Source organism: Simochromis diagramma, unplaced genomic scaffold (assembly GCF_900408965.1).
Source record: "Simochromis diagramma unplaced genomic scaffold, fSimDia1.1 OVJJ01000816.1, whole genome shotgun sequence".
NCBI classification, from domain to species: domain Eukaryota; kingdom Metazoa; phylum Chordata; class Actinopteri; order Cichliformes; family Cichlidae; genus Simochromis; species Simochromis diagramma.
Genome location: NW_024386908.1, coordinates 1061245 through 1085718, shown reverse-complemented (window position 1 = coordinate 1085718; position 24474 = coordinate 1061245). Strand labels below are relative to the sequence as shown.

The 24474-nt window shown below is 43.4% G+C and overlaps 1 protein-coding gene and 1 non-coding gene across 2 annotated transcripts in view; one reads left to right on the top strand and one right to left on the bottom strand.

Moving 5' to 3' along the window:
- The window catches only part of hmcn1 (hemicentin 1), an 83619-nt gene that overhangs the window by 42819 nt on the left and 16326 nt on the right, over positions 1–24474 (top strand). The window contains 49 exon segments of the mRNA XM_040035235.1: positions 89–233; positions 1138–1250; positions 2321–2480; positions 2793–2958; positions 3467–3594; positions 3948–4199; positions 4308–4403; positions 4855–5049; positions 5145–5275; positions 6010–6157; positions 6535–6661; positions 6755–6909; positions 7459–7737; positions 8055–8336; positions 9318–9426; positions 9509–9678; positions 9870–10024; positions 11194–11317; positions 11446–11547; positions 12029–12205; positions 12398–12549; positions 12789–12912; positions 14735–14910; positions 15056–15152; positions 15370–15492; positions 15594–15749; positions 15939–16220; positions 16325–16492; positions 17107–17220; positions 17480–17566; positions 17681–17872; positions 17978–18151; positions 18249–18362; positions 19204–19349; positions 19427–19577; positions 19739–19936; positions 20023–20136; positions 20226–20413; positions 20602–20698; positions 21847–22008; positions 22123–22236; positions 22324–22526; positions 22655–22736; positions 22858–22989; positions 23094–23243; positions 23438–23597; positions 23679–23803; positions 23890–24073; positions 24287–24384. Coding sequence (XP_039891169.1) covers positions 89–233; positions 1138–1250; positions 2321–2480; positions 2793–2958; positions 3467–3594; positions 3948–4199; positions 4308–4403; positions 4855–5049; positions 5145–5275; positions 6010–6157; positions 6535–6661; positions 6755–6909; positions 7459–7737; positions 8055–8336; positions 9318–9426; positions 9509–9678; positions 9870–10024; positions 11194–11317; positions 11446–11547; positions 12029–12205; positions 12398–12549; positions 12789–12912; positions 14735–14910; positions 15056–15152; positions 15370–15492; positions 15594–15749; positions 15939–16220; positions 16325–16492; positions 17107–17220; positions 17480–17566; positions 17681–17872; positions 17978–18151; positions 18249–18362; positions 19204–19349; positions 19427–19577; positions 19739–19936; positions 20023–20136; positions 20226–20413; positions 20602–20698; positions 21847–22008; positions 22123–22236; positions 22324–22526; positions 22655–22736; positions 22858–22989; positions 23094–23243; positions 23438–23597; positions 23679–23803; positions 23890–24073; positions 24287–24384 — 7477 coding nt within the window.
- trnas-aga lies at positions 9050–9131 on the bottom strand. The gene has a single exon. It is a non-coding gene; the product is annotated as a tRNA-Ser (tRNA).

Below are 24474 nucleotides of genomic sequence, written 5' to 3'. Positions count from 1 at the left end.
ATTTCATTTTTAAATAGTTTTCCACATCTTGCACACCTTGATTCTTGCCCTGGGTTGAATAAAGAGGATTTCATTCAACTTCTGTCAGGTGACCTCAGACCAGTATGTGTCAGTGAGGAGGGATGGCAGTCTGCATATCGAGAGAGTTCGGCTGGATGATGCCGGTGACTACACCTGCCTGGCTGAGAACGCTGTCGGGGCCGCCAACCACACCACCGCTGTCAACGTTTACGGTAGCAAACATTAGAACGCATAAAATCTCTACACAGACAAGCGCATGATCCCGTTATCCTCCCACCTATCAGACATCTTTTAGGTTCAGCATTGAGATCAGCTCTAACGGGAATTGAAGAAATTGAAGAAATGCAAATAACCGAACCAAGCCTGGGCTGATATCATTAAGCACACCTGGGCTGTTTCTGCATTGATGTCTCTAAATATCATTTCATTTAATGTCTCCTTTCCACTGTGAAGGCTCTTGTGCTCAGGAACAGGAATATCTAACCCAGGAGCTGCTGAAGGAATTGTAGACTTTGAAGCAAAGTGTGTGAGAGAGTGAAACGTGTTCTCCATTTCTACTAAAATCAGCTGCTGGTAGATTCTACCGACATAAACAGGAACAGTTTGCAGCATGTATATTAAAGCAGCGGCTCCTTTAAATTAGTGGGGTTAGGTCATTTTCATGTAGGCATGCACAAATCACTTGTATTGATCTTGCAGTAAGTCATGAGAAACTGTTTTAACAGAGATTGCAAAGTGTGCAGCCAGAACGCCATGTTGTGTCTTGTATTGTGTACACTCCACGTGATGCAGTTGTTTAGCTAAATCATGTTTCCAAAAAATGTTACAAGCCTCCGAGTGATGATCTCTTCTGCAGAGTCCTTGGAGTGACAGAGTCGCAAAAAAAGAGAGCGAGAGGGGAAAAAAGCACAAAAGTAAAACAGGAACATCTGTACTGAGCAGTGCATGGACAGCTTCTTTCCAGATGCTCGTGAGACACACAGGAAATCAGTGGTGACAGTGATGTGGAGACATCCAGGCACAGATTCAACGCAGAGGACAAAATGCATGGAGTAGATTCTATAAATGCCCGATGATGAAATTCTTCCGTATCTTCTCTTGCTTTCATTTTTGCAGTGATTCCCACCATTCAGCATGGCCCTCAGGTATTCAGCACAATCGAAGGAACGCCCATCTCCCTCCCCTGCCGTGCCGCTGGAGTACCGGCTCCTGATATCACCTGGACAAAGGTGTGCATCTCTTCACTTGAAACAGCCAAAAAAAAAAATGCCAGGTCTCTTTAAATGCTGCCAAATAATTTTCAGTGCCACACACAGAGAAGCCATATGACACAGGGATGAAAGACACAACTAACAGTTAACTGTAGCTGTTAACTAACACTTAATATTGCTCAGGTTGCATCGCAATGTCTCACCTGATGATTTGGAAGGAGTAAATAATTCCCCTTTTCCTTAAATAGCCATTTTCCCTGATTCCCTCACACTTAAAGGATCAGTTGACTCGCGTACCCGTGCACAGATGAACCTCTTTATTCTCCTGTTGCCTGTTTTATGGCTAACACAGAGAGCATTTGTGTTTATGCGATTTGGTTGTGCGGTTTTGAACAGCGATGAGCTCAAGTTGAAACCTTCCAGATGTGGATGCATTGTTTTCCACTGCAAAGGAACAGGTTCCTGCATTGTTTTGTGTCAGAGGTCAGGATTGCACAGAGACAATAGCGCTCGATTGGAAAATGGCTCTGCGAGGGTACATGTGCATGTTTGATGTGCTGCACTATGGAATCTAGCTGCATCCATTAGCTTGCACGGTGTCTTCAGCCTTCGAGCGCTGCATTTTGAGCCAGTCTATGCATGTGGACAGTCCCTCCCTCTTTTCAGTCTTTTACACTCGTTCCTCCGAGTTGTAAAGGCCTTGCTGTTAAAGTGAACAGGGCTACAGGGACACATGAAACTAGAGCCTACTAAGTTCTGCACCAGCTGTTAAAACGTGATTCCCTCTGATTCCTTTGCTGTTTTCTATAACATCAGTCAGATGATGGCATGTTAGTGACTGCAGGGCTGAAATATGACACACTCCCGCTGCACTAACATCACACTGGCTTTGTGCTTTGCGTTTATATGATTTGTGCATTTGTAATAATTACTTCATAGCGCTGCTGCGTAAGAAGCGGGCAAAGAATCTGCTTTTATATTTAAGTATTTAGTAGGTCAAACCACACTTCTTTGTCTTGGACAACAAATCAAGTGTTAAAGCTGAGCTGATGAAGTAAAATCCAGCCCTGCTGTGATTTGTGTTCTAGGGTGGGGAGCTAGTGAACTTGGGTGGTTCGGCCTTCTCGTTGAATCCTGACGGCAGCCTCCTTATTACTTCCCCTTCTGGAAATGAGACTGGAGAGTTCATCTGTACTGCTGCTAATGCTGCTGGCCATGCTTCCAGGAAGGTCCAGCTCACGGTCTATGGTAAACCTCATCACCAGCTGAAGGCTACACATAGTCTGTAAAGAAACACGGGGGCTAAATGTAGCATTTTACGTCAAGAAATCATTGCTAAATTAAGGTTTCCGGGATCACACTGATCATTTTTTACCAAGTCCACATTCTGTGCAAACTCTAAAAGATGATACCAACAAATCACCCACATTCAAAGTCGCTTAAATCTCCTTTCCTCCTCGTGTGATGCTCAGTTTGAACCTCAGCAGGTCAGCTTGACCATATCTACACGCCTACATGCTAGCAGCGAGGAATTAAATGTCTGTGTGTTTGACCGCCCAGTCCGACCGAGGTCCAAAGCTGGCGATGACGGACACTCAGCAGGTCCGACGAAGATGTCGGTGATCGAGGGCGAGGATGCTGTTTTGCCATGTGATGTCCACAGTGTCCCGCCTCCCATCATCAGTTGGGCCAAAGAGAGGCAACTAATCTCTCCGTACTCTCCCAGGTAAACACATACACATGTACACGACTTTATTCTGCCATTTTCATGAAAGTCACACCAGACAAAATCACCTTCTACACCCGTGTCAATGACACATTCGCTTAAGTTTGGCTAAAATCACATTATCTTGGTTTTAACCTCAATGAGAGAGCTTGATTTGTTGTTTAAAGGAGAACCTACATATACTGTAATCTACAATGGAGTGCTTTGTCAACCGTTTATGACCTCAGGGCATAGTTTGTGGTTTTCTAAGATGACTGAGTAATCATACTCCTCCCTGTGATCTGTTGCTCCTACTATGCGCCCGGCAAACTGACTATAATTATGGTTGATGGTGGATTAGTAAGAATTACCAAAGTGTCTTTTTTTATGTAATACCCGAATAAGTCACTGAGTGGAAACTGTAAGTGTGTGAGTGTGTTTGAGGTTTCTTTTCTTAATATTTCTAAATTTGCAGCCATGCGTTTCACCCAGACTGTTTGGTTTTTAAGTATGTTCTTGTTTCTTCCAGACATGCAAAGCTTCCCTCTGGGTCTATGAAGATCTTAGAGACCAGGCTGTCAGACAGTGGACTCTATGTGTGCGTTGCTTCCAATATTGCTGGAAACTTAACGCAATCCATTGAGCTGAGCATTCTGGGTAAGTTTAGAAGATTAAAAATCTATGATGAGTGTAAAGATTCCTGACGTCTAATGTAAAAACTGTCAAAATATCAGTGAAATATGCAACCACCTGCATGAAAATAGATAACTGAACATATACAGTGTGTGATATCCATTTCTCAGATTTCAGACAGTCAAACTACTCATTCAGTACTCACAATTACCTAAATGAGAGGTGCAGCTCAGACATAATATCACCTGGGATTACATAGTTCACAGCCACACACATAATCTATAGTAACTCCTGGGCTGAAATTCCTGCACTAAATATCATGCAGCTTCAGGTGAGGCAGAAGAAAAGCTTGGCAAATCGTGTCCTTTCTACTGCAGTGCCCCCGAGTATTCATGCTGGCCCCCGGGTAATGAAGGTGCAGGTGGGTCACCCCGTGGAGCTGCCATGTGTGGTGAAGGGATTCCCAAAGCCCGTGCTAATCTGGACCAAGGATGGTAGAAGATACCCGGTGTCACCTGATGGCAGTCTGGCCTTGACCAACGTGGGACTGGACGATGAAGGAACCTACACTTGCGCAGCGACCAACACTGCAGGCAGAGATGAGGCTCGAGTTCAGCTTGTAGTTCAAGGTTGGCAACTTACAGTTTTACTCTACCGCTCAATTTTAAGACGCTCCATACTCGAACTGTTATAGATGCTTTGGAGTGTGTGTGATATGTGTGTTTGCATCTTTTCAGTGCCCCCCGTTGTTGAAGTACTGGAGCCCCCCTTCAACAGTCCTCTGCAGGAGAGGGTTGCCAATCAGCGTATCGCCTTCCCCTGCCCTGCCAAAGGTGCCGTATTACCATCTCTTAGCTTTCAGTTCGCAAACAAGGATCACAACCAAATGCAAATGAAAGCACGTCTATTCATAATGAAGCAACAAGCAAGGCAAGGGTTTAGGGTTCTTCCTGTTAAAAGGACGTTTTGTCTTCCCACTTTCCCCAAGTGATTGTTCATAGGGATTTGTCAACCTTTCTCCCTATTATTGTCGGGTCTTTGACTTTCAATATGAAGGTGAAGACTGTTGTGATTTGCTGCTATAAAAATAAGTAAATTGTATTGAAGTGAGGGCCCAGGCCAGCTCCTGAGCCCGGCACCTCTGAGAGCGAATGACAAAGTGCATGCACCAGTTTGGTGCATTTATTAAAAAGACTACAGTGCAGATTTTCTGTTGCAGGAGCGCAAACACAGAACAACTTTGGAATTCTTTTGCGAGTGTTCCTGTCTCCATCCCTTCTTCAGGTCTTCCCAAACCAGTGATTCGCTGGTTGCGTAATGGCCAGGAGCTGACAGGTAATGAGCCTGGCGTGTCCATCCTAGAGGACGGTACGCTGCTGATTCTGGCCTCTGTTTCACCGATGGATAATGGAGAGTACGTCTGCACCGCTGCCAACGACGCCGGATCCACTGAGAGGAAGTACCAGCTCAAAGTCAACGGTGACTGACCCGTTCTTTAAGTATTTTGCACCTCTAGTTCAAAAATAAAATTCCTACATTTCATAATATACTCATTACCTTTGGCACCTCCACAGTACCCCCAGATTTCCGTGACAGAGAAACATCCGGCAACCTGTCAGTGGTCCTGAGCCAGCCCACCAGCTTGGTGTGTGACGTCACAGGAACTCCAACGCCTGTCGTCACCTGGTACAAGGATGGAGCTCCTGTATGTGAATAATTGATTATATTGAATGGAAACAAAGACATATATTATTTTGCCATGTGTGTAAAGGTTACACCTTTAAAAGACAGGTACATAAATCAAATACACACACTGAGCGCTTTAAATTGCATGAGCCAAATTTAACCTGGGGTCATGAGACTGTGGTCTCTTTTTTACATGAGAACAAGTAATGAGAAATTATAATGATGGAAGCCTTAAGCCTTGAAAGACTTAATGGGCTCTGATCACAGGGTGCGATGTCCAAGAGAACAGACTGTAAATGTGTGTGGAGCCTGTGTGCGTCCGTGTGTGCGTGTAACAAAGACCTGCCAAAGAAGCCTTGGTTTCAATATGCTCAAAGCTGCAATGACAGAATAATCATGATAAACTGAGGGGAGAACAGAGCATCATCACGCACTTTGCTGTCACGTCCCAGTTAGTTGGCTGCTTTTTGTTCCCTTGGCTGCTGAATGTTTTTCCCTGTCAGGCACAGATGGTGAAATCAGAACTTTAATCCACTAATTACGAGTAATCTAAATCTACGCTCTTCTCTCCGAATGCTTTCTTGAACTGCACACTTTTTGTGTTTTGTATACATTTTAAATTAGGTTTGTCTCTCTGTAGACCGCAGCCACTTTCAAATCTGCTGAGAAACGTATCAGCAGCTCGTTTTGTGTTTTTGTTTAGATCCTATTACAACGACGTTACACTGTGATTTTATTTATGCTGATCGACAGGTAGTTGCAAGTAGCGACATTCAGATTGCTGATATGGGAAAAACTCTGAGACTGCTGAAGGCAGAAACAGCAGACGCAGGCAGCTACAGCTGTGAAGCCATCAACGTCGCAGGAAACGCCGAAAGAAGCTTTTTTTTGGATGTGCTTGGTGAGTAAAGACAGTCGGTGGCGACGCACAAAGACTATTCTGTGCTGCAGGTTAATGCAATCCTGTCTCCTAGATTTACCCACAATTCTCAGTTCGGTACATTTAATTCAGAGCTGCGTTAAAAAAGTATTTAGACCAAAAACGAGAGAACATATGATATACAGTGCTCTCTTCCTGATTGTTACTTTCTGAATTTTAATATACTTAAAAAAATCTTTTTGATAAGTTTGATAAATCTAAATGTTAAAATAAGAGCTGCTCAGCTTGTGGACGTGCAGAACTTGCAGAACTTGTCAGATATTGGCAACATTACTGCAGCAGAATGAGAAACTTGTAGTTGTACTATTAAAGCCATTTTTTCTCTCTTGGCTCCTTAGTCCCACCAACAATTATAGGTTCGGGCTCTCCTCAAGATGTTTCAGCAATTATCAAACAAGCTGTCTCTCTTGAGTGCGAGGTGCAGGGAATCCCTTTTCCTGCTATCCAGTGGTCCAAGGACAGGAAGTAAGCGTGCTCTGAAATGAAAAGAAATGAAGTTGGCTGAACATTCATTGGTCAGTACTTCCTGTTCTCATTCTTATTCTTAATCCTTTCTAGGCCGGTGTTTCTCGGCGATCCCAATCTGGAGGTCACAGACAGGGGTCAGGTTCTGAGAATAAAAAGTGCCCGTCTTGGAGATCAGGCCCGCTACCAGTGTAGTGCCACGAATACAGCTGGGAAACAGTCCAAGGACTTTAACCTTAGTGTCTATGGTTAGTGTGTAATCCTAAGCAAAGTAAATTTTCTAATGTAAATACAGCACCGTGTCTTGTCTTGAGCCACCCATCATTTCCAGAGAAATAGAAAATAGGTGGATAGATGCAGTTATTTATGGAAAAGTGTGCAAACATACATGGAAGTACAGTATGTGGGGCCAAAACGAGCTTCAGGAATCACCCTGGCGCTTTAAAAATACAGTTTTATGCTGTCAAACTGTGGAATTTTTTTTTTATAGTTTTGTTGCTAAGCTGTCTGTCGTGTGTAGAAATATGTGTATAATTCAGGGTTATGTGCCTTGGTCGTGTACAAGGACTTGACTGAAAATGAGTGAAAAAGCAGCCAAAACTTTGAAAAACCTTCAGAAATCCCGGAGAACTGCTGCTCAGGAAAATCAGGCTCCGCAGCAGCAAAACGTAAAGAAACGAGTGGTGGCTCAAGACTTATGCACACTACTGTATACTGTGCATAAATCTTTTAGCACAATTAACATGGACAAACGTAGCTGAATTACAAATGTCAGTATGTTTATATGTTTATTTCAGTGCCCCCCTCCATCAAAGGAGGTAATGTCACCACAGAGGTGACGGCACTGCTGGATACTGCGGTAACTCTGGAGTGTGAGGCACGTGGGGTGCCGCTTCCCTCCATAACCTGGCACCGAAAAGGAGAGATCGTCCTGTCCAGCCGTCAGGCTCAACATGTAGAGCGAGGCCGCTACTTGAAGATCGTTCGTGCACAGGCCTCTGATGCTGGACAGTACACGTGTAAGGTGACCAGCGTGGCGGGGAGCGCTGAGAAAAGCTACACGCTGGACGTCTACTGTAAGAGCCAGAAATGATATCGACACACATCTTTGTGTTCACTGTGTTTTGTGTCAGCTTAAAGTAACAGCTGTTAAAAATTAATTTAAATGATGTTGTTTACAACAAGTCCAGAACAAGTCCTGGAAATGAAAACTGCCATCATCTCTGTGTTTAGAAAACCTTTTATTGGCTCTGAAGCTTAATTTGGTGATTTAGCATAAACCAGATGCAAGTTCTGCCTGATGAAAGCCTGAAATGTGTCAAATGCAAATAAGATTTTAAACCTTTGTCACGTTCTCTTCTTTCCGTGGCCTTTTATGGACCTCCCTGTGCAGTACCTCCCACAGTCACAGGTGGGGATAAAGGGCCCATCAAAAGGAAAGTGGTTCTCAGTAAATCTCTGATCCTGGAGTGTGAGGCTGGAGGACACCCTCCACCCTCTCTTACGTGGCTGAAGGATGGAGTCCCTGTACGCGATGGGGCAAGTGTCCGTGTGCTCGAGCAGGGAAAGAAACTAGAAATCCCCTCGGCCGCCGTCTCAGACTCGGGACACTACATCTGCGTGGCTACGAGCATCGCCGGGGAGAAGGAGGTCAAATATGATGTCAGAGTTTTAGGTATAAACACACAGAAAATCGCTGATTTCTGGTATAACTACATCACTTTCCATTTTCTTCTTAGAGTCCTATCCCAGCTGTCATTATAGTGATTTTTCACAGATCACCCAAACTACAGCTGATGGGGAAACACCCGGGATATTTCTATCCATCCAAAATGCACACAATGCATTTTTAAGTCATGCACATGATACTGTTTGTAGGAAGTTGACCTGCTTGTTTGCTTGCATGTTATCCCAGGAAGTGTTTGGTCTGGCTTTGTTGTTCGTTCCACACCGATTTCTTTACTGTATCCAAATTAGTGTTTTTGCTTTGAGAAAATTTAGTCTACTTAAGGTTTATTTAATAGAATTCAACATTTAATTCTGCCAAGTAGAAACATCACAGGAAAAAAAAGTGTGATCTAAACTGGCCGCTCAGTTGCATGTGTTTCATAACTGGTAAGAACGAGGACTAAGTACAGTCGACTTACCGACGTGATGCTGTCATTTATGGAGTAAATGTAAATGCCTGTGAGAAAGACATTCATCTCCTCTGGGTACCAAACAAGCGTCATTGCACAGCTGTGCCTGTAATAGAAATGCATTATTTCAAAGACGCTGCTGACAGGAAGTGTATTTTCTGAATTTTTTGTACTTGCTATCAGAAAATCGGCGACTGCAGCCTGTCAGGTTTGCTCTTTAACTGTCTGACAGCTGAGAAAAGCGTCACGCCGTTGTCGGCAGGATTCGAACCTGCGCGGGGAGACCCCAATGGATTTCTAGTCCATCGCCTTAACTACTCGGCCACGACAACTCATGTTGATCTGAGCCGATGCTCTTGTGTTCTGCTGATTCTTATCTGCAGTGTCCTGTCACTTCACTGTGGGTTTGATCTATCTGGCCTCACATATGCTAGAAATATTTGTCAGAGTTTATTTTATTGAGCATAAACTGAAATGTCAGGAAAATAAATAAAAAAAAAGATGATTTTCACTCCTAGTTCCTCCTTTCATCGATGGATCTGATAATGTGACGGTCACCACAGTTATACTTAACACACCTTTGGAGCTCGAGTGTCACAGCGCGGGAACACCTACACCTGTAATCACGTAAGAGCTCGTCTATTGCTCACAGTTAAACAAATGCAAATAGGCCTTATTGAAAGTCACTGTAAAGTTAATTCCTTCCCAGGTGGCATAAGGACGGAAAGCTATTGCGACAGGGTGAAGGATTATGGATCGCAGCCGGTGGGCGACGCCTAGTCATCTCTCGCGCTCAGGTCTCTGACACAGCTCTCTTTCAGTGTGTGGCCACCAATGAGGCAGGAAACCATAATAAGGACTTCAGTGTGGTTGTCCAAGGTAAAACAAAGAAACTTACTTTAAAATTAAAAAGACCCATCTCAGTATCTTTTAAATGTAAATGGCTTTACCTAAACTCTAGTTGCAAGCTGCAGCAAAATCTCGCTTTACCTTTTTTCAATTTCCTGGTTCCTCAGTTTCAGTTGTAAAATGTTTCCAAGGATAAAAACCTGCCCTCTGTACCTCTGCAGTTCCTCCATCCATCCGTACCAATGGACCTACTGAACGTTCAGTGATTCTCCACAAGCCCGTGAGTCTGGACTGTGTCTCCAGTGGAATTCCTCCTCCAACCATTACCTGGCTTAAAAATGGACGACCAGTCGACGCAACTAGTGAGCACCTGCAGGTTGGTCCCTTAATTGTCTGACATTTTCAAGCTATTCACTTTAAAATCAATCATCACTGAAGCATGAACTTCTTCAGGTGAACCACAGATCCATACATGCTGTATATCTGCAGCCAAACCTAGATTCTCCCTCTCTCCTTGATGCAATTCAAATTATTACTTATTTTTATAAACAGTGCTTTCAGTATGGAAACACAGCTCATTTCTCTATATTTTGCTTTTGAGGAGCCAGACTTTCTTGTAATGTTGTATCTATATGTAACAAACAAAGTAGCAAACAACCACTTTGTAAAATGTATCTTTATAACTTTGTTACAAGCAGCCTGAATCTGCAACAAATGTCAAAAACAAGTTTTTGAGTATTTTTGCAAAAAGCAACATCATTACCAAAGAGTTCTAATCTGAAAACTGGACATATCTCAGCATGGTGACCAGAGTATCCTCAAAAATGTTTGGAAACTAGACAAGAACTGTCAGGCTTCACAACTATCCACAACAGATGAACAGTATCTGAAAGTTTTGTCCTAAGAAACAGGAAGAAATCCCACAAAGAGCCGACACAGGACCTGAGAGATGCATCTGGCTCGTCAGGTGATCCGTCTGCCTTCATCTTTTGGGGGCTGGTGTTGGGGATCTTGTCAAAACTCACATACCTTCTCGAAAACATGTGATTGGCACCATTTTCATCTGACAATGATCCCGAGCACATTGTCAGTGCAGTGAAAGCAGACCTGGACAGAAAAACACACAGTGGGAGATTATCAGTCATGGACTGGCCTCCCCGGAACCCAGACCTCAACATTACTGAAGCGGTGTGGGATCATGTTGACAGACAATCCAACAAAAGGCAGCCAACATCCACAGAAGAGCTTTCAAGAAGCTGGACTATTATTCCTGTTATGATGAAGAATAAAGCTGGTCACACCAAATATTGACTTTCACACTCATTCGCCTGCTTTTGCTTCATATACTGCATTTCCATGTATGTTTGCACATTTCAATAAATCACATATTTCTCAAATTTCCTAGCAAAAAGTAAGGAGGTGGGGCTTAAGGCTTAAGAGTACTAACAGGTTAGAAGAAGAAGAAGCAGAAGCAGCAGAAAGCGATTCATTCTTATTCTTCACTGCTCAGTAATTACCAATCTGAATTCTCTGTATCTGCCACAGCTGGAGTCAGCAGGCAGGACACTAAAGATTACAGAGGCAAGACTGGAGGATTCTGGGAAATTCACTTGCCTGGCCACTAACGCAGCTGGTGAAGCTCAGCAGCACATAAGACTCAGCGTCCACGGTAACTTACTTATGGATATACAAATCACTCGCTCTGCATGTTTGTCTCGCTTATCTTCCTCCTCCTATATCCAGAGTTGATAATAATAAGCTGTTGTTTCTGGGTGTAATTCTGTTTGTGTCCCTCAGAGCCTCCCAGTATCCCGTCCTCTGGAGAGACCATTAACCAGACCATTCTGTCAGGCTTTTCCACTGAGCTCGAGTGCAAGGCCGCGGGCAGCCCATTACCTGGTAAGACTGTTCACTAACAACCTCCTCAGTCCCACTGTGCGCACTCAAAGCCTTTACAGTGTAGTTTTCCTACAATCAGCTTCAGCTTCTTCCCTCTCCTTCTTTTTCCATTTGGATGATCTAAACACTCAAAGATGTGCTACATATAAATTCATGTGTAACTAGGTTCTTATTGTAAAATCACTTTCTTCATTGTTAGAGGAAGTGTTACAGTACAGCAATTTAGTATCTATGTAACCATGATATATGTTATAACCATAACTCGGCAACGGAAATTCTTTATAAACTTTAAAAATTCTAAAAAAAATTAAAAAATTACAATTCTTTATAATAAACTTTGATTTTTAGTCCAACATTTATTTTATTTGCTATTGTCTTCAGATTTTAAATAAACTCAAACCCTCATTAATCTCTTTTAAGCCTAGTTTTCTGTTTAATAGTTATTTTGCTGAAAGTATTTTTGATATCCTTCGTGCCTTAGCTATCACTTGGTACAAAGATGGCCGACCTCTGACCAGTGCAGCTGGTGTGACGTTACGGAAGCGTGGCCAGATGCTGGAGATTGAACGAGCACAGCTGTCCGATGCTGGCATATACAGATGTGTCGCTGTGAACCTGGCTGGAGCTGCTGAGATATCTCACAGACTTCAGGTCCTCGGTGGGTGGCTTTCTCATTAATTAAGCAGAAGTATGCTGAACTTTTTGGTTGTTCGTGAGTAATACTATCTCTATAAGTTAGAGATTAGTCGCTGACAGATGATGACAATATGCGGATAGCTGAAAAACAAAAACAACTCCAGTGGCGTTGCAGATCGTCACTGACTGAGTGCTTTATCCTCGTGCCTTGCAGTGCCCCCGGTCATCTCCAGCCGAGGCGGTACGGTAACTGTTGTGGTGAATGAAGCCGTCAGGTTGGAGTGTGAGGCTACAGGGGTTCCTGCTCCCAGTATCACATGGCTCAAAGATGGCAGCCCTGTGGCAAGTGTTTCACATGGCATACAGGTGACATCACTACATTCATGCTTAGTGCTTTGTGCCGGATCATTCCAGAGATCTGTTGTGATGCAAAATGCGAGGTGACGTTATCCTCAGGCTATGTTGAACATTGCAGGTGTGCGGAAGCTCTGTGTTAGATAATAATAAAAGTCTTCTGCAGACCTTTTAACGACTGTGTGCTGTGAGTTTGTGCGTGAGCCGAGCACCGTGACGTGACCTCTGCTCTGTTTCCGTCGGCCTGTCAGGTGTTTGCTGGTGGCAGAGTGCTGTCCCTGGATAGCGCACAGGTTAGCGACACAGGCAGGTACACCTGTGTGGCTGTCAACGCTGGAGGAGAACAGCACAGAGACTATGACCTGAAGGTTTATGGTGAGAACATGAACAGCTGTTGTTGCATACATGTACCTATATGGTATCATATGGTAAACAGCATGTATAGTACATTATTTTTTTTAATCCTTTATTCGTTTTGTTTTTTTAGAAAAGTGTCTGACATCATTTGCAGTCCCCAGCTTAGGTTAACTGGTGGCTCTAAATTTGCCATCGGTGTGAATTTGTGTAACAGTCTGTGTTAGCCTTGTGACACTGATGACCTGTCCAGGGTCCATACTGCCTCTTGCCATATGGCTCCAGTCCCACCATTAACCTGAATTGGATAAGCAGAAGATGATGCATGATGAATGCATGTTCATTAGGTTCAAATAAATGCATATCCATGAAATATGAATCGATTCAAATAACTTGTTTATACTAAAGACACAAGTATCTGTATTTTACCGTATAAATATAAAATAGTTTTAAAAACAGATTTATCCGTCCATCCATCCAAGGTTTTGACTTTCACCTGTTTATTTGTGGATCACTAATGTTGCCTTTTTAAAAAGCTTTAACATCATAGTGCACTCTCTCGTTACATGCCCTGGTTCTTCTCTTTAGAGTTTAATCGTACTCATGCATGTTACGGCTGCTCCTTCTCAGCTGCTTTGTTTTGCCAACTAATGGTTATGACTGACTGTCAAATGTCTTACAGCAGAAACCAGACTGAGCACCAGGCTGTGAATTATAATACAGAAACAATATCTGGCAAGAGCCTTGAGCAAAGCATGTGCGTGTAGAGGAAGTGCGGCTTGACTGAGTTTAGCATTTCAATAAACGCTGTCAGCCTCCTGAACAGAGCCGAGCTTGATGGCGACTCAGCTGTTATACGAGTCTAATCAAAGCTAATGTCACTGAGGTAATAGGAAACATGTCATCTTACATACATGGGATTGTAGAGTCTGTGTTTGGATCTTTGTTCGTATATGCACGCAGAATGCAAACATCCACATGATGCGAGTTTCCTCGCAGAGATCAAAAAGAAAGGAGGGAAAAAGAACTTGTCCACTGAAGTGAAGGCAGATTTGTTGTGGTAATTGGTACCATTCTTCAGCTGATAGCCTATTCCCGTCCTTCTCCGATGACTTGGGCTCTGTCTGAACAGCGACCACAGTTGAAGGGACATTGGCCTGCTGTCATTTTCTAAATAAGAGCCGACTGTCTTCTGAAAAACTTGTAAACAGAGGCTTAAACAAAACGCCTTTCATCTCATATATTCTGGGATTTCTGCCTCCTGTTAAAATAATTACATTATTATTCCCAGAGAAATGATTTCCTGAGCTACTTCAAAGTCAGTTCATTTCATAGGCGTGTGCTTTCGTTGCACAGATGCTCAGTGGCAAATACACATCCTGTCCAGAACTTCTTGAAATTGCTGGAAATCAAAGCAACGGCCATCCAACGGGTATTTTTTAATCCCTACTCATTTTCCATCTCAGTGCATGTTAGCAATTCCCAGTGACATTAGCTTTCATAACCTTCTGGGAAACAAAGAAACTCAGATTTATAATGTCACTAAAATATGTCGAACTGGTTTAATGATGCCGTCATAACCCAGGATGCAATTGGAGCTTAAAGAGCACCAGATGCACAACAAACAGCGCCTGTGCTGCTCAGGAAGCAATTATATTGTTTACCCATGAGGTAATCTAGCAAGTTTAGTGTGCTTTGTGGGACAAAGCAGCACTTTCACAACAGCGCACCCTTAATACAAAAGATTTACTCCGAATCATGTCATTTAAATGATTTCATCCCAGAAAGTATTCATTCGATGACAGAAGCCTTTTCAGGAGCTCGTCTTCATGTTTTGCCACAGTGCCACCAAACATCAAGGGCGAGGAGGTGAATGCTACAGTGATGCTCGGTCAACCCGTGGAGCTGCACTGCCAGAGTGATGCAGTCCCCCCACCCACCCTGTCCTGGCTCAAAGATGGCCGCCCTCTCTTTAGGAAGCCTGGTCTGACTGTGTCAGCAGATGTTAGTCTGCTTAAGGTACAGTTCATCATACAACCATCATATAGCTAAAAGACAACTGGAAGGGCTAAGTTTAATCTTAAGAGGTCCCTTTTAACGATGACCGTCTCTCCTGCTGTTGAAGTTTTTGCCAAAACTCTGTTCTCTGTCTACAAACTGGCAGATCAGCAGGGTGCATGTGCAGGACTCAGGCAGATATACCTGCGAAGCCACAAACATTGCTGGCAAAACAGAGAAGAACTATAACCTCAATGTGTGGGGTAAGTTGGTCTTGTGTCACTGTCATGCATTTGGACTGACCTGAAGAGATTTTTCAGTCTTTCTTGGACTGTTAGACAAAACAGAAACAAAAAGCTTTTTGTTAGTAGATTTTGATCTTTCTTTGCAGCCCATCATCACGATTTATGCATCGCTCATTTACTAGTACTAATGCATGCAGCGTGACTGCCTCCTTTTGGCGTCCCTTTGCTATTACAGTGTCTCCCAGTATCCGAGGCTCTGAGGAGGCGTCTCCTCTGACGGTAGTTGAAGGCAGTCTCATCACTCTTATGTGTGAGTCCAGTGGCATACCGCCTCCCAGTCTCACATGGACGAAGGATGGTAAGCCAGTTTCTGCTTTGATCAAACGTGGGGACGCAGTGCGCATGCGCGGGTGGCGTGCTGGAATGCCTCACCTATCCTGTGTTTTGTTTATATTCCAGGTTCTGAAGTGAAATCTGACCAGCGGGTCAGGATTCTGTCAGGAGGTCGTCAGCTGCAGATCTCCAGCGCTGAGAAGACAGATGCTGCTTCTTACACCTGCACAGCCTCCAGTGCAGCTGGCACCGTCTCCAAGGAGTACAGCCTGCAGGTTTATGGTGTGTAAACACCACGAATTCATCCTTTTTTTTTTAATTGCCTTTTTGCCTACAAAGGATACAGGCTGTACAGGTGTTGGTTAAATGTTGTGTCTATGGGGGAAAGAGTTAAGGTGATAAAAACAGTAAAAAGCTTCTCTTATCTCATCTTTTTAATGACACACCACTCACCCGCTTTTCTCACTTCAGTCCGTCCTTCCATCAGACGCACCGAAGGCGGCGCTGATGAGGTCACTGTGATAAAGGGAGGTGATGTGACGCTACAGTGTGATGCTGAAGGTGTGCCGCGACCTGCGGTCACGTGGCTGAAGGACGGACGGCCGATCACAGGCCAGCATGGTGCAAAGGTCCTGAACGAGGGGAGGCTATTGCAGATTAAAGATGCCAAAGTGTCAGACACGGGACGCTACACGTGCATCGCTGTTAACGTGGCGGGACAGGCTGACAGGAAGCATGACATCAGCGTGCACAGTATGAAACAGGAATTGCTTTCAGAGATTAAAGTTTTTTGTGTTTTCATAATGATCAAAGAAATCATCTTTGTGTCCATTTACCTCCTTTTCTCTCATCTTCAGTCCCACCAAGTATAATTGGGCAGATGCAGTTTCCAGAAAATGTGAGTGTTGTCATGAGGAACCCAGTTGCTCTGATCTGCGAGGGCTCCGGCATCCCTCTTCCTACCATCTCCTGGTTGAAGGACGGTCAGCCAATTAAAACGACTAGTTCAGCGCGCATCCTTTCAGGTCTGTTCCTGTTTGACTTTTCGTGACTTTTCGAGCTCTTAGTCTTGATTTTTTACTTCCCAGCTAGGTTTCAACATTTGCAATGCACTGCCAATAATAATATTATGGAATGACTGCGACCACGGCCAAATGCAGACGCCAGTTCTGTGAAAAACCAGCAGAAAAACAATTAAATTGTGAAGCAAAAGAATGTTAATATTAATTTGAAAAGTTGGAAATGGAAACTGTAACAAAGTGTCGAGTGAATCCTAATGACACTCATGTTGTCAAACCTGGAGTTGTTTCAGTAACATGTCATTATTTTTCACTTATTTTCTCATTAACTGTGGCAAAGCTAAGCTGTTGGCTGTTGAGACTGACATTAGTCTGAAATATCATTAAACTCTGTCCTAAATGTTTGAACAGCTGTGCTTCTAAGAGTTCAGCTTCTCTGTGTTGATTGATTTCAGTGCTCAGAAAGGCTAATGTCATTTCAACACGTTTAAAAGCCTGTTTACGTGTTCTTGTCATGTTTTATTTCTGGAAAAAAAAAGTACTTTTCTTCTGACCTAGCTTTTAAAGACATTACACGTGGTTATAGAAACATGATAATAATGGACTTGTTTAACTTCTAGGTGGCCGCAGCCTGCGTCTGATGCATGCTGCAGCAGAGGATGCTGGGAGATACACTTGCATCGTGTCTAACAGCGCTGGGGAGGAGAGGAAGACCTTTGACCTTGACATCCTTGGTGAGAAAATAGAAAATTTATTGTATCATGTTTTGTTTTGTTTGTTTGTTTGTTTTTGTTTTTAGCTTTATGCCATAATATTGTCTAACTAAAGTGACTGTGCATTTACATATATTGCACCATGCTCGAAAAGGTGGGGGAGGTGGCTGAAGACAGGGAGGTGCAGATCATGGGTGCATGGATGGATGTTTATTTTCCACTTAATGATAAAATGGACTTTGATAGAAAATAATAACTATTTAACTGATTTTTCCGACAGTTCCCCCGAGCATTGTGGAGGAGGGAACTATGGTGGATACTAAAGTGAAGGAGAAACACAACATCACTCTCACTTGTGAAGCATCAGGTATTTGAGATAATCTGGTAATGAAATGTTTGGATCAATCCTTACTGCAAGTTCCAGTCAAGATAATCTCTGTGCTTTGGAACAATTTTCTTAAGCCCTTTTACAATTTCCCAGGTAATCCTGTACCTGAGATTAAATGGCTGAAGGATGGACAGCTGCTGGTGCCTGACGGGCATTACCAACTTCTGTCTCATGGCCGTTTCCTCCAAATCTCTGGAGCCCAAGTCGCAGACACTGGCAGGTACAGCTGCCTGGCCTCTAACAGTGCAGGAGACCGCAGTCGGCATTACAATCTTAATGTCCTGGGTACAAAGACAACTCTTTTTCCATTTTGGAGACTTTGAGTTCATTACATGTGGAATGAAATCATATTACTTATTTGTCTGTTTTTTCCCCTCTTTTCTTGACCAGTTTCTCCCACCATTGCTGGGTCAGGCCCTGACATTTCTGCAGAGGAGGTTACAGTAACCCTGAGCAGCCCCACCTCACTGGTGTGTGAAGTCCAGTCTTACCCTCCTGCTCTGATCATGTGGCTCAAAGATGGCACTCCGTTTGAATCCAGTCGCAACGTCAGAGTCCTTCCAGGTTTGCAATGACGTGCACAATGAAAATAAAGAAGCAATAAAGGGACAGAAGGAAAATGTGTTAGAATCTTTGAATCGTGACTCTGTGGCTGTTACAGGTGGGCGAACGCTGCAGATTCTCAATGCTAAACAAGAGGATGCTGGGAGGTATACCTGCGTGGCCACTAATGAGGCTGGAGAGACACTGAAGCACTATGAGGTCAAGGTTTATGGTGAGACCCCTTCAGCTTTGGGAGCATGCTGCAGCATAAAATGTTTTATGTGTGTTCAGTTCTAGCATAATCTATTGCACATGCTTTCTCGTACAAGTAAATATGATTTACAGCTCCTTGTCAGAAGTTTACATCCACTCATCATGGACATAAACGTCATGGTAATTTGGGGTTTCAGTGATTTATTAGAACTGTTCATTTTTCCAGGGAACCATGATTATAAAGCACACATCTTTATTGACTTTAAAAAAACAAGAACAGCGTGCACAAGTTTGAAATTATGTTGGATTGTCTCTCACCCACATGGGGTCAAAAGTGCTGCTGAATCTTCTACAATGCCTTTTAACTTGACAGGATCGATTTAATTTCTCATTAGTGGTCATGATTGACTACAACTGGTCGTTCTCAGTTGTAGGAGGAAAACTAGGCTCAAGTCTGGTATGAAATGGTTTTTTTCCACAACGATGCCTCTTGTACATCGTCTTATTATCTTTTGGGAGACGCCTGCGTCACTTTCCGGTCAAAAAAAAGTTGCTGGTTGAGTAAAAGTAACTTTAAGTCAAAATTTGCCAGGAGTATGAATAATTATAGGCTTCACTGTATATATTAGAGCCTGCATGTATCCAAAATAAATAAAACTTGTGCCCCTCATTCTTGTTTTTGAAGGGCAGTAAAGATGTATACTGTACAATCCTTCCATCTTGGACAAAAGAAATCATTAGAAGAGATTCATATCAATGATGAGTGGATGTAAACGTCTGACCACAACTGTAAATTACTGATAAGAATTACCAGTAATCAGATTTACATTAAACATATTTTAACTTGTTTTTGTCTCCAGTTCCTCCACAGATTAATAAGAACGACATTCCCGGGGAAGGACTGGCCCCTAAAGAGGTCAAAATCAAGGTTAACAGCACCCTGACTTTGGAGTGTGTTGCTCAGGCCTTTCCTACCCCCGCACTGCAGTGGTATAAAGATGGACAGGTAACGTCTGGGATATTTTCACAGTTTTTTAAAGCTGTGGGATTAAAGGCTTGAAAAAAAGTTTTTTCTCTGCACAGATCCTGCAGTCAGATGACCACGTGTCCATTACAGCCAACGGGCGGATCGTTCAGATCAAACATGCTCAGGTGTCAGACACTGGCCGCTACACCTGTGTAGCCACTAATATAGCTGGAGAGGATGAGAAGGACTTTGATGTAAATATACAAGGTGAACTGGGTTGACTAATGCAGATGTGTGCACTGCAACTATTATTTAATAAAGACACTACATAAATGCACAACCATGCGCCTGATGGCGTTTCCTCCTGTTAGTAATGTAATGCATGAAGTAAGGTTTTAACGTCTGTCCTCTTTTTCCCCGCTGCTCAGTTCCACCTAATTTTAACAGGCCTGGTGCAGATGGTGATACCACGTCTTCCTCAGGCTTTGGAGTTGATGCACGAGACGTGATACTCAACAATCCCATCTCCCTGTACTGTGAGACCAACGCCGTCCCCCCTCCGACCCTCACTTGGTACAAAGACGGACATCTGCTGACATCGAATGACAAAGTTCTGATCCTGCCAGGTGAGACAGATGACGAAAACTGTAAGGAAGAGATGAAATGTGAAGGATATTTAGTCCATACACATTTTCTACTGCTTTAATCTCAGGTGGGCGAGTGCTACAGATTCCCAGGGCCCAGATTGAGGACTCAGGCAGGTACACATGTGTGGCTGTCAATGAAGCAGGAGAGGACTCCATCCAGTATGATGTTAGAGTGCTATGTGAGTAAAAACACCCTTATTTCCTGTGGGACAAGTATCGATCAGTTTAGCAGAGAACGGTTCACATGCATGTATGTGTTCTGCACTAGTACCTCCGACCATACGCGGAACAGACAGCGACCTGCCTGATGAAGTCACAGTGCTGGTCAATAAAACTGCCCAACTGGAGTGTCACGTGGAGGGAACCCCGGCCCCCAAAATTAGCTGGTTTAAGCACAACCAGCCAATCACCTCCAACAGCTTGCACAGAATTCTGTCCAATGGGAGAGCGCTTCAGGTAACAACCAGGAAACACAGACTGATTAAATTAGTATTTTTAAACCTCCCATACCCCACACAAGGTACGATGTCTTGACAACAATGAAAATAACTGTAATTGTTCTTTTTACTTCTTTTACTTGTTTATGTAAACATGTCAGTATCAATGCACCTCGGGTAATATTTACAACATTTTTTCTCCATCAGATATTGACGGCTCAGGTATCGGACACAGGGCGTTATGTGTGTGCAGCTGAAAATGTGGCTGGAAGTGCAGAAAAAACATTTAATCTCAATGTTCATGGTGAGTTACTCCCTTTTCCTTTTCAGCTTAAATGTGTCACAACCAGTGTTGGTCAAGTTACTTAAAAAAAAGTAATCAGTAACTAATTACTGATTACTTCCCCAAAAAGTAATCCTGTTACTTTACTGATTACTTATTTTCAAAAGTAATTAATTACTTAGTTACTTTTTAAAAACACGATTTACAACCTGAAGAGGTGATAAAGCGATAGATCTTTCAGCCCAATTCTACTTTTTCTGCATAATCCATCATACAAAATGTAATCAAATGGAAAAGTCTCTTTTTAAAACTTGTTTTATTAGTTTTAATCTTTTAACTTTATGCATCAAGCAAACATTTAATTATATGCAACATTCTCTGACTGGAAGAAATTAGTTTAACATTTAAACCTATTTTCTGCACATTCCAGCAAATAAAATAATTTTTTGTGTTTACACTCACTCTTTCGAATAGATGCAACTAAAACACAGCAGAAAATAAATAAAGTCAAAGACTCAGCGGTCCTGTTGCTCTATTTTCACCTGTAAAGCAGGAGTGGGGTAGGCGGAGGTTTACCCTGGTGCAGGTGTGCCGCGGTCAGTGGAAGAATCCGCGAGTTTCTCTGTGAGTTTCCCATTACGTCGTAGCTACTCGGTGCTTGCTCGGAAGTTTAGGGGATTTTTTCGCTGTAAAAAGAAGTTTTCTTCCCACGCACAGAGGACACTAATGTTTTTGTCACTTTTTATGGAATCAAACTCAAAGTAAGGTCAGTACTTCCACGCTTTAAACGCTGCACGCTCACACTCTCTCCCGCACTCGATATATGATCCATTGTTGATCTGCACACAGCTGTTGTCACTAACGTCGCACTCGCTTACGTCACTGTCATGAGACATTCTCGCAACAAAATCACGGTTTGAGTAACGCAGTAACGCAGCGTTCCTACGGGAAAGTTACGGTAATCTAATTACCGTTTTTGCAATAGTAATCCCTTACTTTACTCGTTACTTGAAAAAAGTAATCGGATTACAGTACATTTGTTCATGTTCTGCCCATCTCTGGTCACAACATGAACAAATGTAGTAAAATACTTTTCCCTCATCACAGCAAATTAAATATTTTTGTCTCCTGCCTGCTTTATTGAACGTTCCTCGTCTTTTTTCGTTAAGTGCCTCCCACCATTATCGGCCCGAGTTCTGAGAATGTGACGGTGGTTGTGAACAACTTTGTGGCTCTCTCCTGTGAAGCTACTGGCTTCCCTCCTCCAACACTGGGCTGGCTCAATGGCAGGGGCCCAATTCAAGCTAACACCAATGCACTCATCATGCCGGGTACTGTGAAGGAGTTACTTTCACCTATAGACTCAGGATATCAAAAATACCTTTATGCAGACGATAAAATGTACATGAAAAACACTGTTTCTCTGTGTCTGCGTGTGCCTGCAGGTGGACGCACTTTACAAATCCTGAAAGCAAAAGTGTCCGACGGAGGAAAGTACAGCTGTGTGGCCCTGAACGCAGCAGGAGAGGCTCACAAACACATCTACCTCACTGTTTTCGGTCAGATTGTTTCTGCAATGGTTTTATTGCACAGTGTAGCTCCGTGTGTTGTCTTCAATTGACGCTGATTTACCTCCTCCCCCGCAGTTCCTCCCAGCATCCGAGACAATAGCGGGGACTCTCCTGTGGTGGTGAATGTGCTTGTTGGGAAATCTGTAACTCTGGAGTGTGAATCCAATGCTGTGCCTCCTCCCGTCATCACTTGGTATAAGAACGGCAGAGTGGTGACAGAATCAGCCAACCTGCGCGTTTTGGCTGAGGGACAGATCCTCGAGATCAAAGGTTCAGAGGTGAGAGACGAATGGAAACCGGCGATGATGTGTCGTGTCCCTCTGCTGGATTAAAAGCACCTAACCAAAGTGTTGAATTAACTATTTATATGTTTTTTATGTGTTTTGCATCTGTCTGTATTTTTCAGGTGTCTGATACAGGACAGTACGTTTGCATGGCCACCAATGTTGCCGGGCAAGTGGACAAGCACTTCCACTTGAACATCTATGGTAGTCTTTCCTAAATATTTACATTTTTACAAATCTGAAAATGCACCAGGAACCTATTTCAACCAGTGTCCACCTGCAGAATATTATTAAAGATATGTCTTTAAATTTCTTCTTTCTCCAGTACCTCCCAGTATCGATGGCCCAGCAGAGGAGACAGTTGTGGAAACCATCAGTAATCCGGTCATCTTTAACTGTGACGCGAGTGGAATCCCTCCACCCACGCTCACTTGGCTGAAAAACGGGCGCACCATAGGTAAACCTGTGTGCAGGTTTAACTGAACCACAAAAAAGGTTTTTCATCTGTTAATGTTGTCCTTTTTTTATTAAAAAAACACACGAACTTCATATTTCCTTTAGAGAGCTCAGAGTCTTTGGAGATGCACATCTTCTCAGGGGGCAGCAAACTGCAGATCGCACGCTCGCAGCTCTCTGACAGCGCCACTTACACATGTGTGGCCTCCAACGTGGAGGGCAAGGCCTACAAGAGGTACCGCCTAACCATACAAGGTAGATGGACATCTTTATCTTTAAAACCCTGCTAATGCCTTTCTAGATGCACTATATTGCCAAACATATTCGCTCATCTGCCTTTATCAATATGACCTTGAGCAGCATCCCATTCTTAATCCACTGGGTTTAATATGACATTTGCCCACTCTTTGTTACACACAGCTATGCTAACCCGGGTAATTTGCTCTTAGTTCCTCCCAGTATCTCTGGATCGGAGCTACCCAGTGAGATGGGAGTCCTGCTAAATCAAACCATTCAGTTGGTCTGTCAAGCTCAGGGAACCCCAACTCCGACCATCCAGTGGCTGAAGGACGGGGAAGCCATCAACAGTACGGGAAGCAAGGGGCTCAGGTAAAGAATAGCACAATGTGCAATACACACAAAATACATATACAAGACATATATTTTACAAATATATGTATGTATGCTCAGGATCAGTGGAAATGGCAGCAAACTCACTGTACTACGAGCTCAGACTGCTGACGGCGGCAAGTACACCTGCGTGGCCACCAACGCTGCAGGAGAAGAGGACAGGATATTTAATCTGAACGTGTATGGTGGGTTCAACTCAGGATTCAAACGTAACGCATATCTTTGGCGCAAATATTCTTTTATATAACGGATCCTGCCTCCCGTCTCCCAGCGCCGCCTGTGATCGTAGGCAACAGTGCGGCTGTTGAGGAGCTCGCAGCAGTTCTGGACAGTTCTGTGAGCATCGAGTGCGTCGCAACAGGCTCTCCCCTGCCTCAGCTAAACTGGCTGAGGAACGGCCTGCCTCTGCCAGTCTCCTCACACATACGTCTCCTCTCTGCTGGGCAAGTGCTTCGGTACGTCAGCAGACAGTGCGCGGAGGATGAATTTCTTTCTTTTGAAATATGCAAATGTATTAGTCTGAAACATTCTTATCTCGACTCTGGCTTTAAAATCTTCCAAATCATCAAAACAATGTCGTCATTGAAGATTGAAAAGGTTTGAAAAATGGGGGATTGGTTTAAATAGGAAACATCTTAAATTTACACATCGTACAAATTTCCCGTCAGGGTGGCGCGCATCCAGGTGTCTGATGGTGGACGATATACCTGCGTTGCATCAAACAGGGCAGGAGTGGACAACAAACATTATAACCTGCAGGTGCACGGTGAGTCTGAAAACTTGCTACGTCAGCAAGAAACTGCAAGCGGCCGCATGTTCTAGAGTTGTATAGCTTTCATGTTTATTCATACTTTTC